This window comes from Neltuma alba, unplaced genomic scaffold (genome assembly GCF_004799145.2).
Source record: "Neltuma alba isolate B1F8T4 unplaced genomic scaffold, ASM479914v2 tig00007588_pilon, whole genome shotgun sequence".
NCBI classification, from domain to species: Eukaryota; Viridiplantae; Streptophyta; class Magnoliopsida; order Fabales; family Fabaceae; genus Neltuma; species Neltuma alba.
The window spans coordinates 68,768-84,826 of record NW_021634822.1 but is presented as its reverse complement, the minus strand read 5'-3'; the positions used below and the strand labels follow the sequence as shown (position 1 = coordinate 84,826).

Sequence of the window (16,059 nt, the reverse complement as noted above, 5' to 3'; positions counted from 1 at the left end):
TAAGATGAGCGATATTTAACATCTTATAGATAAAAGTGATACAGTTTTTTAAATTTTTACATTTTTTTTTTGAAAAAAATACTATTTATTACCCACAAGACATTAAAACTTAACCGTGAAAACACGACAAAAACAATTTGAGAAAATTCAACATTTGCGTGCATATTTTCTTTTACAAGCTCCTTCCTCACTCATCTCTCTATCTCTATACTTATATCTATCCATCTGAAGTCGCTTTTCCTATATCTAATAACCGTGCACGCCAACGCAAGCTACAAAACATCTTGAGCAACAAGAAAACAAAAGCACTCGATCGACAACACTAACATTAACAAGTCACGGCCAACTTGCTTTATTTCTGGGAGAAAAGTATTAGGCTTGGATTTGGATATGAAACCAGAAAAATATGAAAATGAGAACTCCATAATCACGGGCGCTCATTCAGGAGTTCCTGTCATTGACTTGAACATTCCTATAATCAGAGTCAGCATAATTATTTATATTTCGTGTTTCAGTTTGTAGAAGGAAAGGCTTAATATATAACCCAAAGATCACGAAAAACTTGTATATAAAATAATCACCTAATATTTCCTTCTTCACCCATCAATTCTCCTTTGTGTTTCTCCACCATTCTTCTTCTTCCAACATGACAACCTTTCACTCTTTCCGGGCCCTGTCCTGTTGTATCTTTCAACTTTGTGCAATGTCACTGCAACAAATAAGCTCCCGAAAGGTTTCAACATCGATCTCATTCATTGTGACTCGCCATTGTCACCTTGTACAACTCTTCAAAGGCGACCCACTAGGAGCGAGTTCAAAACGCTGCATTGCGTTCCCTGGCTCGAGTCAATCGTTTTCGCCAATCTTCGTCCAATAATGCAGCTGAAATAAGGGAGCAGTTGGCTCAAACTGATATCATCCCAGACGATGGAAGCTATCTTATGAAAATCTTCATTGGCAGCCCACTGTAGAAAGATGTAGAAAGATGGAGTGTTGCAGACACAGGAAGCGACCTGATTTGGGGCCAATGCTCACCTTCACCTTGTCCTCAATGCTACCATCAAGATGTCTCATTGTTTGATCCCACAAAATCTTCCACTTACAAGTCTGAGTCTTGCAGTTCAAGAAACTGTGCTCTTCTTCCTCAGCGTCAGCACAAATGCGGAAACTCAAATCAGTGTTTGTACCTTTACTCATATGGATATCAGTCTTACATTGGCCACAGATTCTGTCGGTTTTGGTACTAGTGATGGCCAATCTGTTTCATTCCCTAAGTCAGTGTTGGGATTGGATGTGGACATGAGAATCTTGGGAAGTTTAATAGGCACATGGTAGGGCTTGTTGGACTAGGTAATGGTCCTTTAATTGTCCCTAATTTCACAATTGGTAATCAGATTGGTCGCAGATTTTCCTACTGTTTGCCTCCTTTCGACGCAAAGGTTGCGACTGAGTAGAGATTCAGAGAAGAAGCCGACATATCCCAAATAGGGTCGAGGTCCACTCCCATGATCACCGATCCTAATAATCATCCCACTTTTTACCACCTCAATCTTGAAGGTGTTTGTGCGCGTATATATATAATATATCTCTCTCTTTTACTTTGAGATTAATATTATTTATATATGTTTTGTGCGCGTATTTTTGTTTTAAAGTTTTGAACTTGGGAGCCCAAATGATTCTTGAAATAAGATAAAGTGGGAGAATTCAGGACTTTAAGCTTTAAATATTTGTGCATGAAACGTTCTAGTGATATTATATATGAATCTTTGTTTTGCGAGCTGAATTATCTAAGTAAAATGGTCGTTGAGAAGTATCATCCGTTGGGCAACAGACAGTGTAGATTGATCAAAGCGACATAAACACCAATAATTGATTCTGGCACTACATGACACTTCTTCGATCACGCATTTACGATGAGGTTGAGACTTTGGTGACAAAAGCCATTGGAGCCGACCACCAGTGGATAGTGCAAAACCCTCAATTCAATCCGTGTCACACCAGTGCTAACTCTATCAAGAATGTTCCCAACTTCGAGTTTATTTTAAGGAGCCAACATTTCCTTAAAACCTCAGCACTTATTCTTTCGTATCCAACTATGTGATATGCCTTGCTTGTTGCAAGGTCTCCCACAAATAGAAATTCCATTTATGGAAACCGTGGCTCAGATTGACTTTGACGTAGGTCAGAGAGAAGTTTATTTTGCTCCCGTCGATTGTGCTAATTAAACAGTAGAACTTCAAGTCTCAGCAATATAGTTTTATCCTTAATGATGAATCATGTACTTGGTTGATCTAGCTCTCAAGGGAACTATAGGCATTGTAAACGCAATATATATATTTTTCTACGTATGTATACACACACCCATGCACACTTCGTGTTTTTGGAAGTATCCGATACCTGTGGTTAAGAATTAGCTTTGGAATATATAAAAGAACACTTAAAAACGATACAAAATTAAATGAGAACTACATAACACGAAGAGCATCTAATACTAATGATGTGATGATAACTATGATTTTATTATATGTCTAGGATATTTGAATTATTTAGATTTTTAGGATTTATTTAGATTTGTCAGTATTTTATTACTTTATTAGTAGGATTAGTTTTTTGTTATTATTATTGTCAATTTTATTATTATTTTAGTATAAGTAACTCTAGTTTTCTCATTAGATTGCATACTTGAATATTAAATTAAATTACAGTTATTATTCTTTGTCATTTTCTCTACTAACTTTTCCTCCGTTCTATTTTTCTCTTCTACCTCTTCTTTCCCTCCTATGATATCTTCTCTTCCTCATTTTTTCTTCTTATTTTACATCAATTTGGCATGAGAGCAAATTCCCATCTCTTTTCCTATGCCAAAACTCTCTTTGTGAGCAACTAAACATGACCTAAATCTAAAACCTCCCACAGCCACCATTTCACTCTTTCGTGCATCTACTTAGTGACGCCGGAACACTGTACCTCCACCGCCATCATCTTCATCGGCACAAACATGGCCAGATCCCTTGGATTTTGAGACCAAACGACCGCCCAACTCCTTCCCATGCGATGCTGTTCAGTGAGCCAAGAAGCTGCCATCAAATCCCGTCGTTTACGGCAATCATCTCACAACTGCTACCTTTGGAATCTCACTGACTAACTCGGCCGGAATCTGAATTTTCACAGCAAATAGAACTTCCATGCTCTTCCACGTGCCGGTGGAAGTTTCAGCGCATGCATCACATGTGCCATCAATGTTGCAACGCCAAGGATTTACTTGTTGCGAAAATTACACTTTGACCGAGAGTTTTGGCAGAAATTGAACTTTTGGACCCAATTTTGTGAAAACTGCACTTCTACATGTTCAGCCATTCTTCAATTATGGACATTTTTGGAGCTACTGAAAGATTGGGTTTTTTTTTTAAATTTCTTTATTGATATTTATTTGTTGTATTTAGCTTCTCTGCAATTTTAGGGAAAAAAAAAGAGAGAGAAGGAAATTTTTAAAAAGGGAGAAAAAAAATTAGATGGTAGAAAAGTTAGTTTAGAAAAAGGGAAAGAAAAAGGGGAGAGAGGAAGGAAATAATTGTTATACTACTTAGTTCTAAGTAGAAAATACCCTTATAGAAAGCATCACTATGCACATGACATCCCATATAAGGATATTGATTATGACTGTACTGAATATTCTTATTTTACTTATTGATTCACACTTGAGCACTTGCATTTATTTTGTTACATACATTTTTCTTCATATTATATAATTAAAGGATTGGATGGTTTGGTTGGTTATAATTTTTTTGGTGTGCCCGCAGGTGATAAGTTCAAACCCCCTTTAGTCATCTTATTTGCATAATATTCTCCTTGGGAACTGAAATAAAATTTGAGAGAACGAAACCAAAATGAGAACAAATTCGAAAGATCAAATATCATATCAAACGTTTTTCTTATATATAAATGTGAAAGGAGCAGCCACAATTATTGTGTCATTAAAATAATTAAATTCACAAAGATAGAGAATGTTTTAGTTAGATAAATAGTGTGTTACATAATAGGGTGAATGTTTTAGTTCCAAAATAATGTGTGTTACATACATCAGATTTTAAGGAATATTGTAAATAATTTGTTTGTCAAACTCCATTTGCGATTTTTTTTCCAATAGCATTGATGCCGCCCCTCTGCCAGTAGTTTCATAGTATTAAGTATTAATTGGATAGCCATTTAATTACTTGCCAATTGGATATTATATTAGTCCCTCTGATCCTAAATATAAGACCCATTTTATAGTGTAATTAGTAAATGAGTTTTATATTTAGGACCGGAGGAGTAATAAGCAACCCGACACGTTTTGACAAGATATTGCAAGATTTTATAGGTAAAGTAGAAGATTATCACTACAACTATGAAAAATCAATTCAAGAGGTAGTTATAATCATCTAACGATTCCATAAGCCATAAGGTGAATGCCACCAATAAGGATTGAGTCTAACGGAAGGGACTAATCCCTCACAACATGACGAACTAAGATTCGAATCTTTATTAGAAGAGGTGTTCATATTTAGTGCCCGATAGTGTCTCGAATAGGATTGTTTTCAATAGGAGTATACCTATGCTTTAGCAAAAAAAAAAAAAAAAGGCGAATCCCTGTGGGCTGTGGTGATTGAATCTCTTCAAATTAATTTCCTTTTATGCTACGCCAATTAGGGTAATAGATTTTGGTTCGGATTGGGTGTGGATAAAGATGTGCAAGTTCTTGTTTAAAAAAAAAAAAAAAAGGGACGTGCAACGTAATGTAATCACATAATATAACTGACACTTGAGGAATAATTAAAGATGCGAGTTGTGAACATCTAATACTGTTTCCAGACATTTCATGCTGCCAATTCTTTATCATCGATAAATAATGGTAATAATGTAGTTCTTCTATTTCTCTTGCTATCTCAATAAAGTCCTTTAGATTACATTTGAAAGTTCGCATTTTTGGTTTTCTTAGAGCTTTCTTTGATTTGAAGTTGTCATGTCTTGAACAATGAGAGAAAGCCGTACTTGCTGCTGATGAAAACAAATGGGGGGATCATATTCATAGCATAGGATAACTAAGAACCTCTTATTCATAGGATGAGATCATAATGTCTCATCTCGTACATATATGTAAGCCAATAGAGAGGCACTAACTAGAAAGTCACACATAAATTAATAAAGGACATTATTTGATTGTTTATTTGTCGGGAACATTTGTTTTGTTATGATGAAGGGGTCGAAGTGATCTGAGTCAACCGATCATGGGGACGGAGACAACCTTATTGGTGGAACGTCGGACGTCGAGGTAAACACGGTTGCAGCGGAAGTCAACAGGCCACTTAATTAACACCTTCACCACTGTCACATATGGGTTTTCCTCATTGATTAAGCTTATTGCCTTTTCAGCATCCAATCCCACCGTTTCTGGCCATTCATACTTGTGCCCTTCTGATCAACAAACCAACCCAGAAAAAAATCAGATATGTGTGTGTGTGTATATAGAGAGAGAGAGAGAGCCTCCAGCACAACATGCTCGATCACCACAGCCGCCGACACTTGGAGGATACTTGGACATGGCTCTTTGATCTTGCTTATATGTATATGTCTCGTTCACTTATTTCAAAGATAACTATATAGTACACTATAATAAATGAAAGACAAGATAGTATATTCATGTTAAAAATTTAATGAATTGATTTATAACTTTAAAAAAAAAAACTTTATATCTCTGTCTTATAAACGAGACCAGAGGAGTATGCTCATAGAGTAAATGTATTTGTATGCAACATAAAAAAAAAAAAAAAAAGAGTGCATGTACCTGCCAATCATAATTTCTTTTGCCAATCATGATTTAATTTATTAAGGGTGGCTATTCATAATTTAATATATTAATTTCTTTTGCCAATCATAATTTAATATATTAACTCTGTAACAAAGTAATATTAAATACAACTTGTTTAATACTCCCTCCGTTACTTATTATAAGAGACGAATAACCAAATTACGTTGATAAAAAAATAGTTAAAATTGGTTGAAAACAATCAATGTCTGAAAAGTATAATTTTTTTTTCCAAAAATACCCTCATTAATAAAGAGAGAGAGCATTAGAGAAAACAATTAAATTATTAAAAGAGAGAGAAGTGAGAGGAAGAGAGAGTGTGAGCTAGAGACAATAAATATGGGTAAAATAGAAAATCAACACAAAAAAGTAGAGATAACTTTTAAGTGTCTCTTAAATATAAAAACATGCCATAAGTATCAAATGTCTCTTATAATAAGAAACGGAGGGAGTAGACTATAAGGTATCATAAATTCATTAAATGTCCAAAGTAGTGCGTTTGGATTAGTTTTTGAAGAATAGATTTTTAGTATAATAAATTGTGTGAAAAATTTGTTCTCGAGTAGAATAGATTTTGCGGGAAAAAATGATCATCAGAAGTTGTTATCTCTAACTTGTACCAAAACCATGATTTCTTGCCAATATAATTAGCTTTTGGAAAAAGTGATTTAAGATACTACTCCCGATCCTTAATATAAGACCTTATTTATTTTTTATTTTGATCCTAAATATAAAACCCAATCCACTTTGTCTTTCATATTTATGCATTTTTTCCTAAGGTAACCCTTCTAATAGTAGTAGTTCTAACCAATAACCAATATACTTAATTAGTAAGGATATTTTTTGAAAAGGCAATAGATATTTATTACAAATAAATAACTCAACTTATTTCTTTAATCTCCTCAAATTAGTCAACTAACTTTTATATTTAGGACCGGTAGTAATAGATTTAGAGTATAATATATTTTGTGGAAAAAATGTTTGAATACTCCTTAAAACCATGGCTTGGAGACTAAAACATGATTTTTCAAGAATGCATTTTTTCTACTTTTTGAGTGAAAAAACCATGGCTTTATCAATGCACATACATATTAATTATTAATTATTTATGTAAATAATAAATTGGTCTTGTATCTGTATATTTATTATTTATTTATTTTTTTAGTAAATTTACACATGAAAAAGTGATTTTGATAATAATTATTCAAAGAGTCTTAGTTTTTCAAAATTTATTTCCAAAATAATTTCTTTATTACTCCTCCAGTTCTTAATATAAAACATATTCAACTAATTTGATTAGATTGAAAAAATTTAAATAAATTAATTAATTATAAGAAATATGATATTTTTTTTTTCTAAAATACCATAATCATCTTTCTTGATATTCTCCCTCCTTCTTCTACTTGATTATAGTTGAGGGAGTATCCATCAAAATAATTTAAAAAAAATTGATAAATATGAAAAATAAGTCTTATATTTAGAACTAAAATCAATTCAACAATTAAATTCTATACTAAATTTTATAAAAATTACTTTCTAAAGTAAAAAAAATTGTTTGAATTATAATTGAAAAATAAATTTAATTTGTAGAATGACAAAAATAAGTATAACTTTTATTAAATTATAAAAAATGATTAAAAATATAAATTTACACTATAATAATTTTACATAATTATAACAGGAAAAAATTATATTTAATGAATAAAATATATTTAAAGTTAAAATTGTGAACATTTTTAAACCAAATAATATCATATAATTAATTGAATGATATACTCCACACAATTTATGTAAAAATAAAATTAAAAAATAATATTAAAAATTAAAAATATTATAAAAACTGTTAAAATTATTTTTACTTAATAAAATATTAAAAATAAATAATTAAAAAGTAATCAGTAAACACACGAAATATATACATAGATAAACATAAGAACATATTTAACTCCAAACAACTGTTTTTACACGTCACACGTAAAGTTTAAATGCTGTTCTACAATCATACTTAAAAAAACAAATTTGACTCATAAATCAGATTGATCAAAAGTTGCTACAAATTACTCCCAAATTTGCCTGACCTTCCAGGTCTATGAACTACTTTTTGCCTGCTGAAACGAAACGCCCTACTAAACAAGCACTCAATTGCCGTCACTGGAGCTTACCAAGCGGCAGACCGTGGTGCCCTCCTCAGATCAAACGGACCTTTAGCTTAGGGTTAAAAAATCAAAGGGATAAAAATGACTTGAAATGTTATGAACAAGCGTGTGACAGTCTTTTCATATTCAGCCATAGGCACACCAAACAAAAATCTGACTTCCACCCTCGCTTCTACTTCCATTCTCCAGACTTCCATCAGGGACAACACAAAGCCAAGAAGCATGAACGTTCAACCCCCTAATGGACCTAAAAAACTGAAGCAACATAATCCTCTTCATTTTCAGACAAATCTCCCTCTATTCATTCTCATGAATACTTCAAACAGTCACTGACGCCACAATTTTTTTTTTGGGACAGAATAAGACATCAACCTAGAAATATCAATTAAAATAAAAAATATAAAAAGAAATCCAGAAAACCAGTTGGGTTACATGGCTTGATAACACATTTTCCCAGAAAATTCACAAAATTATACCGTCAATCTGAAGAAAATGATGTTATTACTAAGTGTCAGCAATAACGAGTCCAAGCTAGATGCCACAACCCCTTTTCCCTTTTGGATTGACTGAATAAATTCTCCTTAACGGCAAAGAGATGTTCAACCACAATTTTACAAATCATATCACACCCAGAAGCCAGAGCATATTCATATACTCTTCAATGGACACCTCAGAAAATGCATCATAGTTTTAGGCTACTATCAGCACCCTCACCCTTTTGGATGATGCCGTTTTCGTGCAAATATTCAACAAAATCATCAATAAGATATGGCCAGGCACCTTCAGCATCATAATTAGATAAGTTTAGGTCGACAGTCTGCAAAACAGAGCATTAAAAATGTATGGTTTCAATGATACATAAAATCAATACCAAAAAAGCACAACTTCAGATAAAGTTCTTTAGGTTTTGCCACCAGATGCACGGACAAAAACATCTGAAGGAACTCTTCTTTCCCCGTAGAAAATATCCAAATTTCATGTTTTTAATGAACTAAATAAAATAAATCTAAGATACTAAACTCATGTTTTGTCCCACAACAAACGGACGTCAAAAAAGGACCAGCAAGATTACTTCAGCTTGATTTGTGATTCCCTAAGCATGGTCGAAAAAGCCTGGGTTTCCAACTCAAACAATGGACACCAAACTCAACAGACGGGCCTTCGGGTTGGCGAAATGTCTTGTAATTTTTCATTGTCCCCATTCCCACATCCCGTTACTTAGGGTTGGAGGCCCATCGTTAAACACCTCTAACACCCCCTCCCCCCAAAAAAAAGTACGTCAACAAACAAAAATTTATGCTTCGGTTCCCTTCACAAGTGGAAGGGGAAAGTTATCATGTTTTGTTTTGCCAAGGCTCAGCCATGTTTTAGGCATTGCAAAGGAAAGTAATCATACATATATTTATTATCATTTCCCTTGCAAACCCAACAAACAAAGAATGTGATGATATTGTGATGATTCCTTATCCGATATATTATCATATTGATTAAAACTGTAATGGTGCTAAAGGGGCTGCCATAGCTGTGGTGCTCGCTGACTGGCAGCTGCCACAGCAAGTGGCTGATTTTTGCATAATTTAAGAGCCAATGGGCTGGTATTTTACGAGCCCTATCAACCATTCAGCTTTACTTGACTGAAAAGAGCACAAGGGAAACCTATGAAAAGGGTTAAAAACCAAACCCCTCATATTCCACCACGCCAATAATAGCTACCATTAGCAAGTTGGTCAGACATAGGCATCAAAAAGGACAGCAAAAAAGAATAAAAGATTCCTTATTCTTTATTTTCAAGAAACCAATACCAGCTAAGCTGTCTTCCGATGCTTTAAAAGTTTACCTTAGCAAACTCCAATAGTTGAGCCCACGTGTCCCTAGAGATTGCTTTGTTATGCCGGGCCTGAGTAAATCACAAAAAAAGAAAAGAAGAAAAATACAGAAAGTTCCAACAAAGTTACAACCCTTGAGAGATGAAAACTTGTATCAGTCTAATAATTAGTAAATTACCTGTAAGAAGTGGCACCAGTGATCAACCAGTGGCCACTGCTTTTCCGCAAATAGTAGTTGCCACATTCCAATAGCTGTATCCAAAGCCAGAGACTTCTGACCCTGAAATAGGGAAATCAAATTCGTATAGCATCTATCTTGAAGTACATACACAACCAAAATATAACTGCATGCGTGTCCAAAACTCAGTACTCAATGTTGCAGGCTTACAGCGATCTAAGTTATGGAAATATGTCCATGTTTTATGCCCAAGCAAGTGGTCTGTGACTGAAATTGATCTGACACTTAATAGGATATACCCAGACTAATTAGCATCAATTTACTATTCTGCCTAATCTCGGAACCTTCGCTCATGGTAGCAGCAGTGAATGTGTTTGTCTTTTCAACTTATACCTCCCTCAAATTTCTAAAATAGACTCACATCATTATACTATGAATATCACCACTTTGAGATTTTTTTTCTTTTAATTTTGTAAATGGATTCACGTTGTCAGTAAGACACTAAACCATAACAAGTGATTCTCAGAAAACCTAGACTTGAAAGATTATGACTTCAAACACAGAAAACAAGTTCATACTAAAGTGAAATCATGAGTCATTAACCATCCTGTATACTCCAATAGTTTAATTGAGTTTTGAACACTGTAGAAGGACATGAAGCAGCTCTAGAGTATCCAGAAGATGCCACATACCCACAAGAATTCGGTAGGTCATCATCACTAGTAAAGAAGGTTCTGCATATGGATAGGATGATAGTAACTAATTATAATCCCCAGTGACTGAAAAAGGGCAGAGCTCCAAATACTATAGAGACAGAAAAATGCAGCAAATAAAGAAGAAATAAGCAGAAACAAGCTGAGTTGGCTAACAAAGAAACAGACCACAGAATAATGAACCTCAGAACTCAGAAGAACAAGATTGGGAACATCCAACAGATATCACGTCCAGCACAAACTGATGTTAAGGCAACAATGGGAACATAACATACCTTCTCTTTTGCCCAGCCAAAAGCGAAGTTATATATCTCACGGAATTTCTCTGAACAATCCAAAAATGTAGATATATTTCAGGGAGCTTCTTCAACAGTCATTGAACATAATTTCTAATGAGATGAAATATATCAACTATAGCTAGTTTGGATTTTGAATCTATGAACTGTATTTGTACTATCATACATACGTTCATCCTTAAGCTCAGAGCGCATATATGGTATTCTTTCACGAAACTTCTCTATGGAATCTACCCTGAAATTTTGTACAGATATCAACTGGGTATCAGACACTGAAGAGTAAGATTTAAACTTATTTTGACAAAAACATGGAAAGCTTTACCCCAAAGATTGTAAACCACCAATAAATTCCTGCTTGGAGAATTCACACATGGTGCCAGCCTTCATGTGCCATGAAAGAACTAACTGCAAGATGCCAATATCGCAAGTTACCAAAAGCATTCCTACAACAACATAAACTTTAAACAGAAACGTACATTTTATGTGAAAAAATTTTAGAATTGCAACAGTCTACCAGAGGAAATCTAAATTCATCATGCATCAGCATTTATGAGTGAGAACATTATCATTCCTGTTTACAAGAAACAATATGTTACCTTTGCTACTTTAAATATCCTTTAGACATCCGAAAATTTTGACACAACAATAAATCATAGTTTGTGAATATGCAACTCATGCATGCACATCTAAATTGTTTTGGAGTTAATATCATTATTGGTCTTTACAGTTTGATTGAATTTTGGTTTTGGCCCTGTAGTTTCATATCATAATTTTTGTTCCCTATAGTTTCCATGTTTAATGCCACTAAATATAGGGACCAAATCAAAACTCGCTAAAAATACAGTCAACAAAACTAAAACTCCTCTAGTGCCTATTACTTCTAACAAGTTTTGGTTTTAATCCATGTAGTTTTAACGAATTTTTAACTTTTAGTTAACACCATTAAATTTAGACCAAGTCCTTATGAAACTATAGGGACCAAAAATCATGATTTAAAACTACAGAGACTAAAATCAAAGTTCAATCAAACTATAAGGACTAACAATGTATTAACCCAAATTTTTTAATACAATACTGAATTTTACGTTATTATGTATTATTACCTTTATTGATCACAGTTTAAACAATGCTGGCTTTCCAATTTATACTTCATACACTATTCCAATTTATACTTCATACACTAAGTTAAAGGAGAAAATAAATAAACCTAAGAAATTACACAGAATCTAGATGAATAAATACTATTAGAAAGCAAAGCCATACCATCACTATATCTTGAGGATCCACCTGTACCAAAAAAATTAAAAAATAAATAAATTAGAGTACAAAACGAAAATGATTTTATTAACCTTTGAAGCAAATCAAAAGCATTAAAAAAAAAAGAGAAAAAAAAATGCTAAAACACCCATATGGTGTGCACTGTATATGATACATCTAATTAACCAGCAAGTTCCTGCCAACTGAAAAGTTCAAACAGGCATCCATGATTCAAAAAATTGCATTTTCAAAAAGCAACCTGGAGATCATTGCAAAGAAGAGTGATACCATCAGCCAATATCATGTCAACATATGGATCTGCATGGAAATTAGTGCCAAAAAAAAAAATTAATACAGGCACTGCGTACCACGTTTACATAAGCAAAAACCACATATCAACAATGGAAAACTAAGTAAATGAATTCAATAGCACAAGTTTCAAACCCACAATATCTTCCACATCCTTTAATCTCATTCAAACAATGGGCTGGTTCCATTCAGTAAAAATTGTCCAATTGGAATAACCAACTCGAGATCCAGAATATCAAGATTTGAAGTTCCCAAAAATTGTTGAGCACAAAGATCAAGTCTTGCGTCCAAAGAAGACTGGATAAAATTTGGCAAAAGTGCAACTTCGGTCATCTCATTTAGTACAAGTTTTCAGTTTAGTCCCTTAATTTTATGAAATATCTTTTTAGTCCTCTAACCCTAACACTGTCAGTCTCAAATGATATTTTTTGTTCCAATAATTATTTTTAAAAATTAAACTTAATATATCACCATTTGTTAATGTTTTTGCGAACATTTAAAATTGTAATCTCAGCCATTTTTGTTAATGGAACTAACGATGTTAGGGTTAAAGAAATGAAAAGACATTTTATCAAATCAAGGGACCTGAATGAAGCCTTGTGTAAAATTAAAAGATCAAAGGTGCACTTTGCCATAAAATTTTGTGATATTTTCTCTGAAATAAATATTTGCTCCAGTCCTTATTATAAGGCACCTTTTAGAATGAATGGATGGTCCTTATTATAAGTTACTAGATGGGATACTGATTAAATTTTTTGCATATAGCCCCTTTTTAAAGTCACTATGAGAGAGAATGAAATGCAAATTTGAAAATTCTCAGCTCAAATATGGTCAAAAATAGAAATTTATTTCATTTTCAGACAAAGTTAATGAATTAACCACCTTTCCTTGGTTCCGGTGAGGTAGTTAAAAGTGCCCTTATAATAAGGATTGGAGGGAGTACAACCAAGGCATTAATCAGTAATTTCTGTTGGTTTATCATAGGAGTGGACTTTCTAGCTTGAGAAATAATTCTGGTTCTGGCAGACAAGAGGCAATTAATTGGGGATGGGCAGGCTAAACGACGTTACTCCCTTAAAACAACATAAACACATATCCTAGCCAAAAGCTATTCCTATGCAATAGAATGCAACCTTGGGAAGCAGCAAGTTTTCCACAACAAACAACCAGAGGATACAAATAGATATAATCTTTAAATGTTCTCTTCCTCTTAACAAATCAATGGAGTGTTAAGATCATTTAAGGCTATAACAAGTAAATAAATACATTGAAAGGGGAGAAAAAGGATCAATCTAGTATATCATGCAAGTAGCATTATGAAGATCCAGTACATTAAAATATTCAGAACCAATATACCAATACATACAAGAAAACTACAGTAAGTCATACGATTCATAATCAATAAATTAGTGGAGCTAATTTTTTCAACTCCAAGCAATACATGAGCAAACGTGTCTAGTTAAATTAGAAAACAGCAAAGATGGTACCAGAAAAAGTACAGATATGAGAACTGAATACATCCAATGACACAAGTACTTTATAGCCACTAAATTTTAGAACAAAGACATGACTAAACATGAATGGCACAAGATTTTTATGCTCAATTTGCCGCTGATATTAAAACGATTCACCAACAGGTTTGTAGCATCAGTTGCAAGATTTTAGTGTCTTTAACTTTTTGCTTCATCGCTAACCTTTATATCTATTGTAAAGCTTCTCCAAGTGTCTGGAATCAGCTACTGTTTTAAGCTGCGGCTGGCTGTAAAACACATCAAATGCTCCTTCAAGATGCCAGTCACTAGCCTTCAACGCCTGAAGAGCCACTTTCTCACTACACATACATAATTAGATTTTTTCAGTGATGAAAAGAGTTTAAAAAATGTGTAATGCAGGAAATTCCTATGAATATCCATCGGAACCCAACCAACTAATTCCATATATCTCAGTGTTAGTACCAGATAGTAACTACATTATCCACACCGTTGCATACGAAAATTCTACAGTGTCCTAAGAGAGAGTGACTGACAGTGTGTGTGTGTTTATTATTAAAAGCATGCAAATCCCTGAAAACATATGGTGAAGCAATCAAATTAATAAATGCGTAATTTTCAAGTCTACAGAAAAGAAAATATATATCCCCATTCTTTTGTCTGCAATCATCCCGAAACCCACATTGCCCAACCCACACATACACAAGATATAAAATAAATTACTAGACTCAAAAGGTAAATGATAAATTGGAAGCAAACCAAATGCAGTCAAAAGTCATAAGCGATTCATTACCTAGCTCCAGTTATGGTCATGAACTGCTGGAGTTTATCACGGTGTCCTCTCCCCAGTTTGTGCTGTCAAAAGTAGAACAGGTAATCAGTAAGTCATAAATTTCATTTATGTCAGTTATCTACGCAATTTTGATAATCAAACATGAGTAATGAAGTTGATTAACAAAACTATAACTCTAAGCAAACTGATAAAATGGGAGAAAATCATAACTGAAAAGTGTTTACTAGCATATATAAGCATCATAACCTTCTAACCACGGAGAAAAGGTAAAAATATATTCGGAGTGCTAAATTTTGACGACTCCAATAATTTTCCCTAGCCTTGAAACTTGACAACTTCGGAGAAAAGTTCACCTTAGAAGTCAGTAAAAGATGCTACTTCATTCGCGTAATTGTCAGGCATAAGGACGCGAACTAACAATATATGCACTGCACTGAATTTTAATGATGCTATGACTTCCTCAATCTTGAAAGTCACCCAAAAAATTAGAAAAAGTTTTACTTCAATCGTTATTAGAAGAAGCTACTTCACCCCACAGGGAAAAAACTTGAAAGGAGGAAGATAAGATTGAAAGGAAAAAAAAAAAAATCGATTGCCAACATATAACTTCTCGAATCTCCGAACTTACCCAGAAAATTCAGAAAGAAAAGTTCACTTCATCTATCAGTTAAAAAACGTAAGAAAAAAAAAATTAAAAAACGTTCAAATGGGAGGCACATGATAAAAACGAACGGGATTGCCGTCATATGGCTAACAAGAACAGACACCCAAACAAAAATTGGGACTTTTCGACACCATATCATCAACTTCAAAAAGAATTACCATCGTTGAGTTGGAGAACAAAAACCCTAAAACCTCGAGGAAGACGGAGATCTTGTCCTGCAAGCCGGTGCAGGCAGAGTAGGGCAGGGACTGTCGAGTTTGTGATTCGTCTGAAACCAAGGTTTCCGAAAGCGGATTCAGCTGAAAGAGAGGTTGATGCTTGAAGATGGTGTGCGTTGCCTTCGATTCTTCTGGTCTGCTTTCGTGGTCCCTCCTTTTTGGCTCTCAGTAGACTGGAACCTTGAAGAGAGTGATGTGTTGGCTATATTTCTGTTTTTGTTTAAACAAAAACAAAAAAAGCTAATATACTGTGGGTCATGAGTATTAAATATTCATACTTTAATTTAATTTCCAAACTAACATACTTTAATTTA

At 33.8% G+C, this 16,059-nt stretch overlaps 1 protein-coding gene across 1 annotated transcript; it reads right to left on the bottom strand.

The window, feature by feature from the left end:
• Positions 1–8,279: 8,279 nt before the first annotated feature.
• Positions 8,280–15,930, bottom strand: LOC114752884 (DCN1-like protein 2). Its single transcript, XM_028941581.1, has 11 exons — positions 15,686–15,930; positions 14,864–14,925; positions 14,275–14,411; positions 12,531–12,589; positions 12,278–12,301; positions 11,337–11,419; positions 11,185–11,249; positions 10,994–11,043; positions 10,006–10,107; positions 9,839–9,898; positions 8,280–8,818 (listed from the first exon to the last, which is right to left on the bottom strand). Exons 1-11 carry the CDS (start codon positions 15,686–15,688, stop codon positions 8,684–8,686), a joined length of 780 nt encoding a protein of 259 aa, XP_028797414.1. The 5' UTR covers positions 15,689–15,930; the 3' UTR covers positions 8,280–8,683.
• Between the last annotated feature and the right edge of the window lie 129 nt (positions 15,931–16,059).

Coding starts and splice junctions, on each gene's coding strand:
- LOC114752884 (XM_028941581.1), bottom strand. Junction 12,302..12,530: donor TTCTTTGCAATGATCTCCAG/GTTGCTTTTTGA, acceptor TTTTTGGTACAG/GTGGATCCTCAAGATATAGT. Junction 11,250..11,336: donor GGTGGTTTACAATCTTTGGG/GTAAAGCTTTCC, acceptor ACAAAATTTCAG/GGTAGATTCCATAGAGAAGT.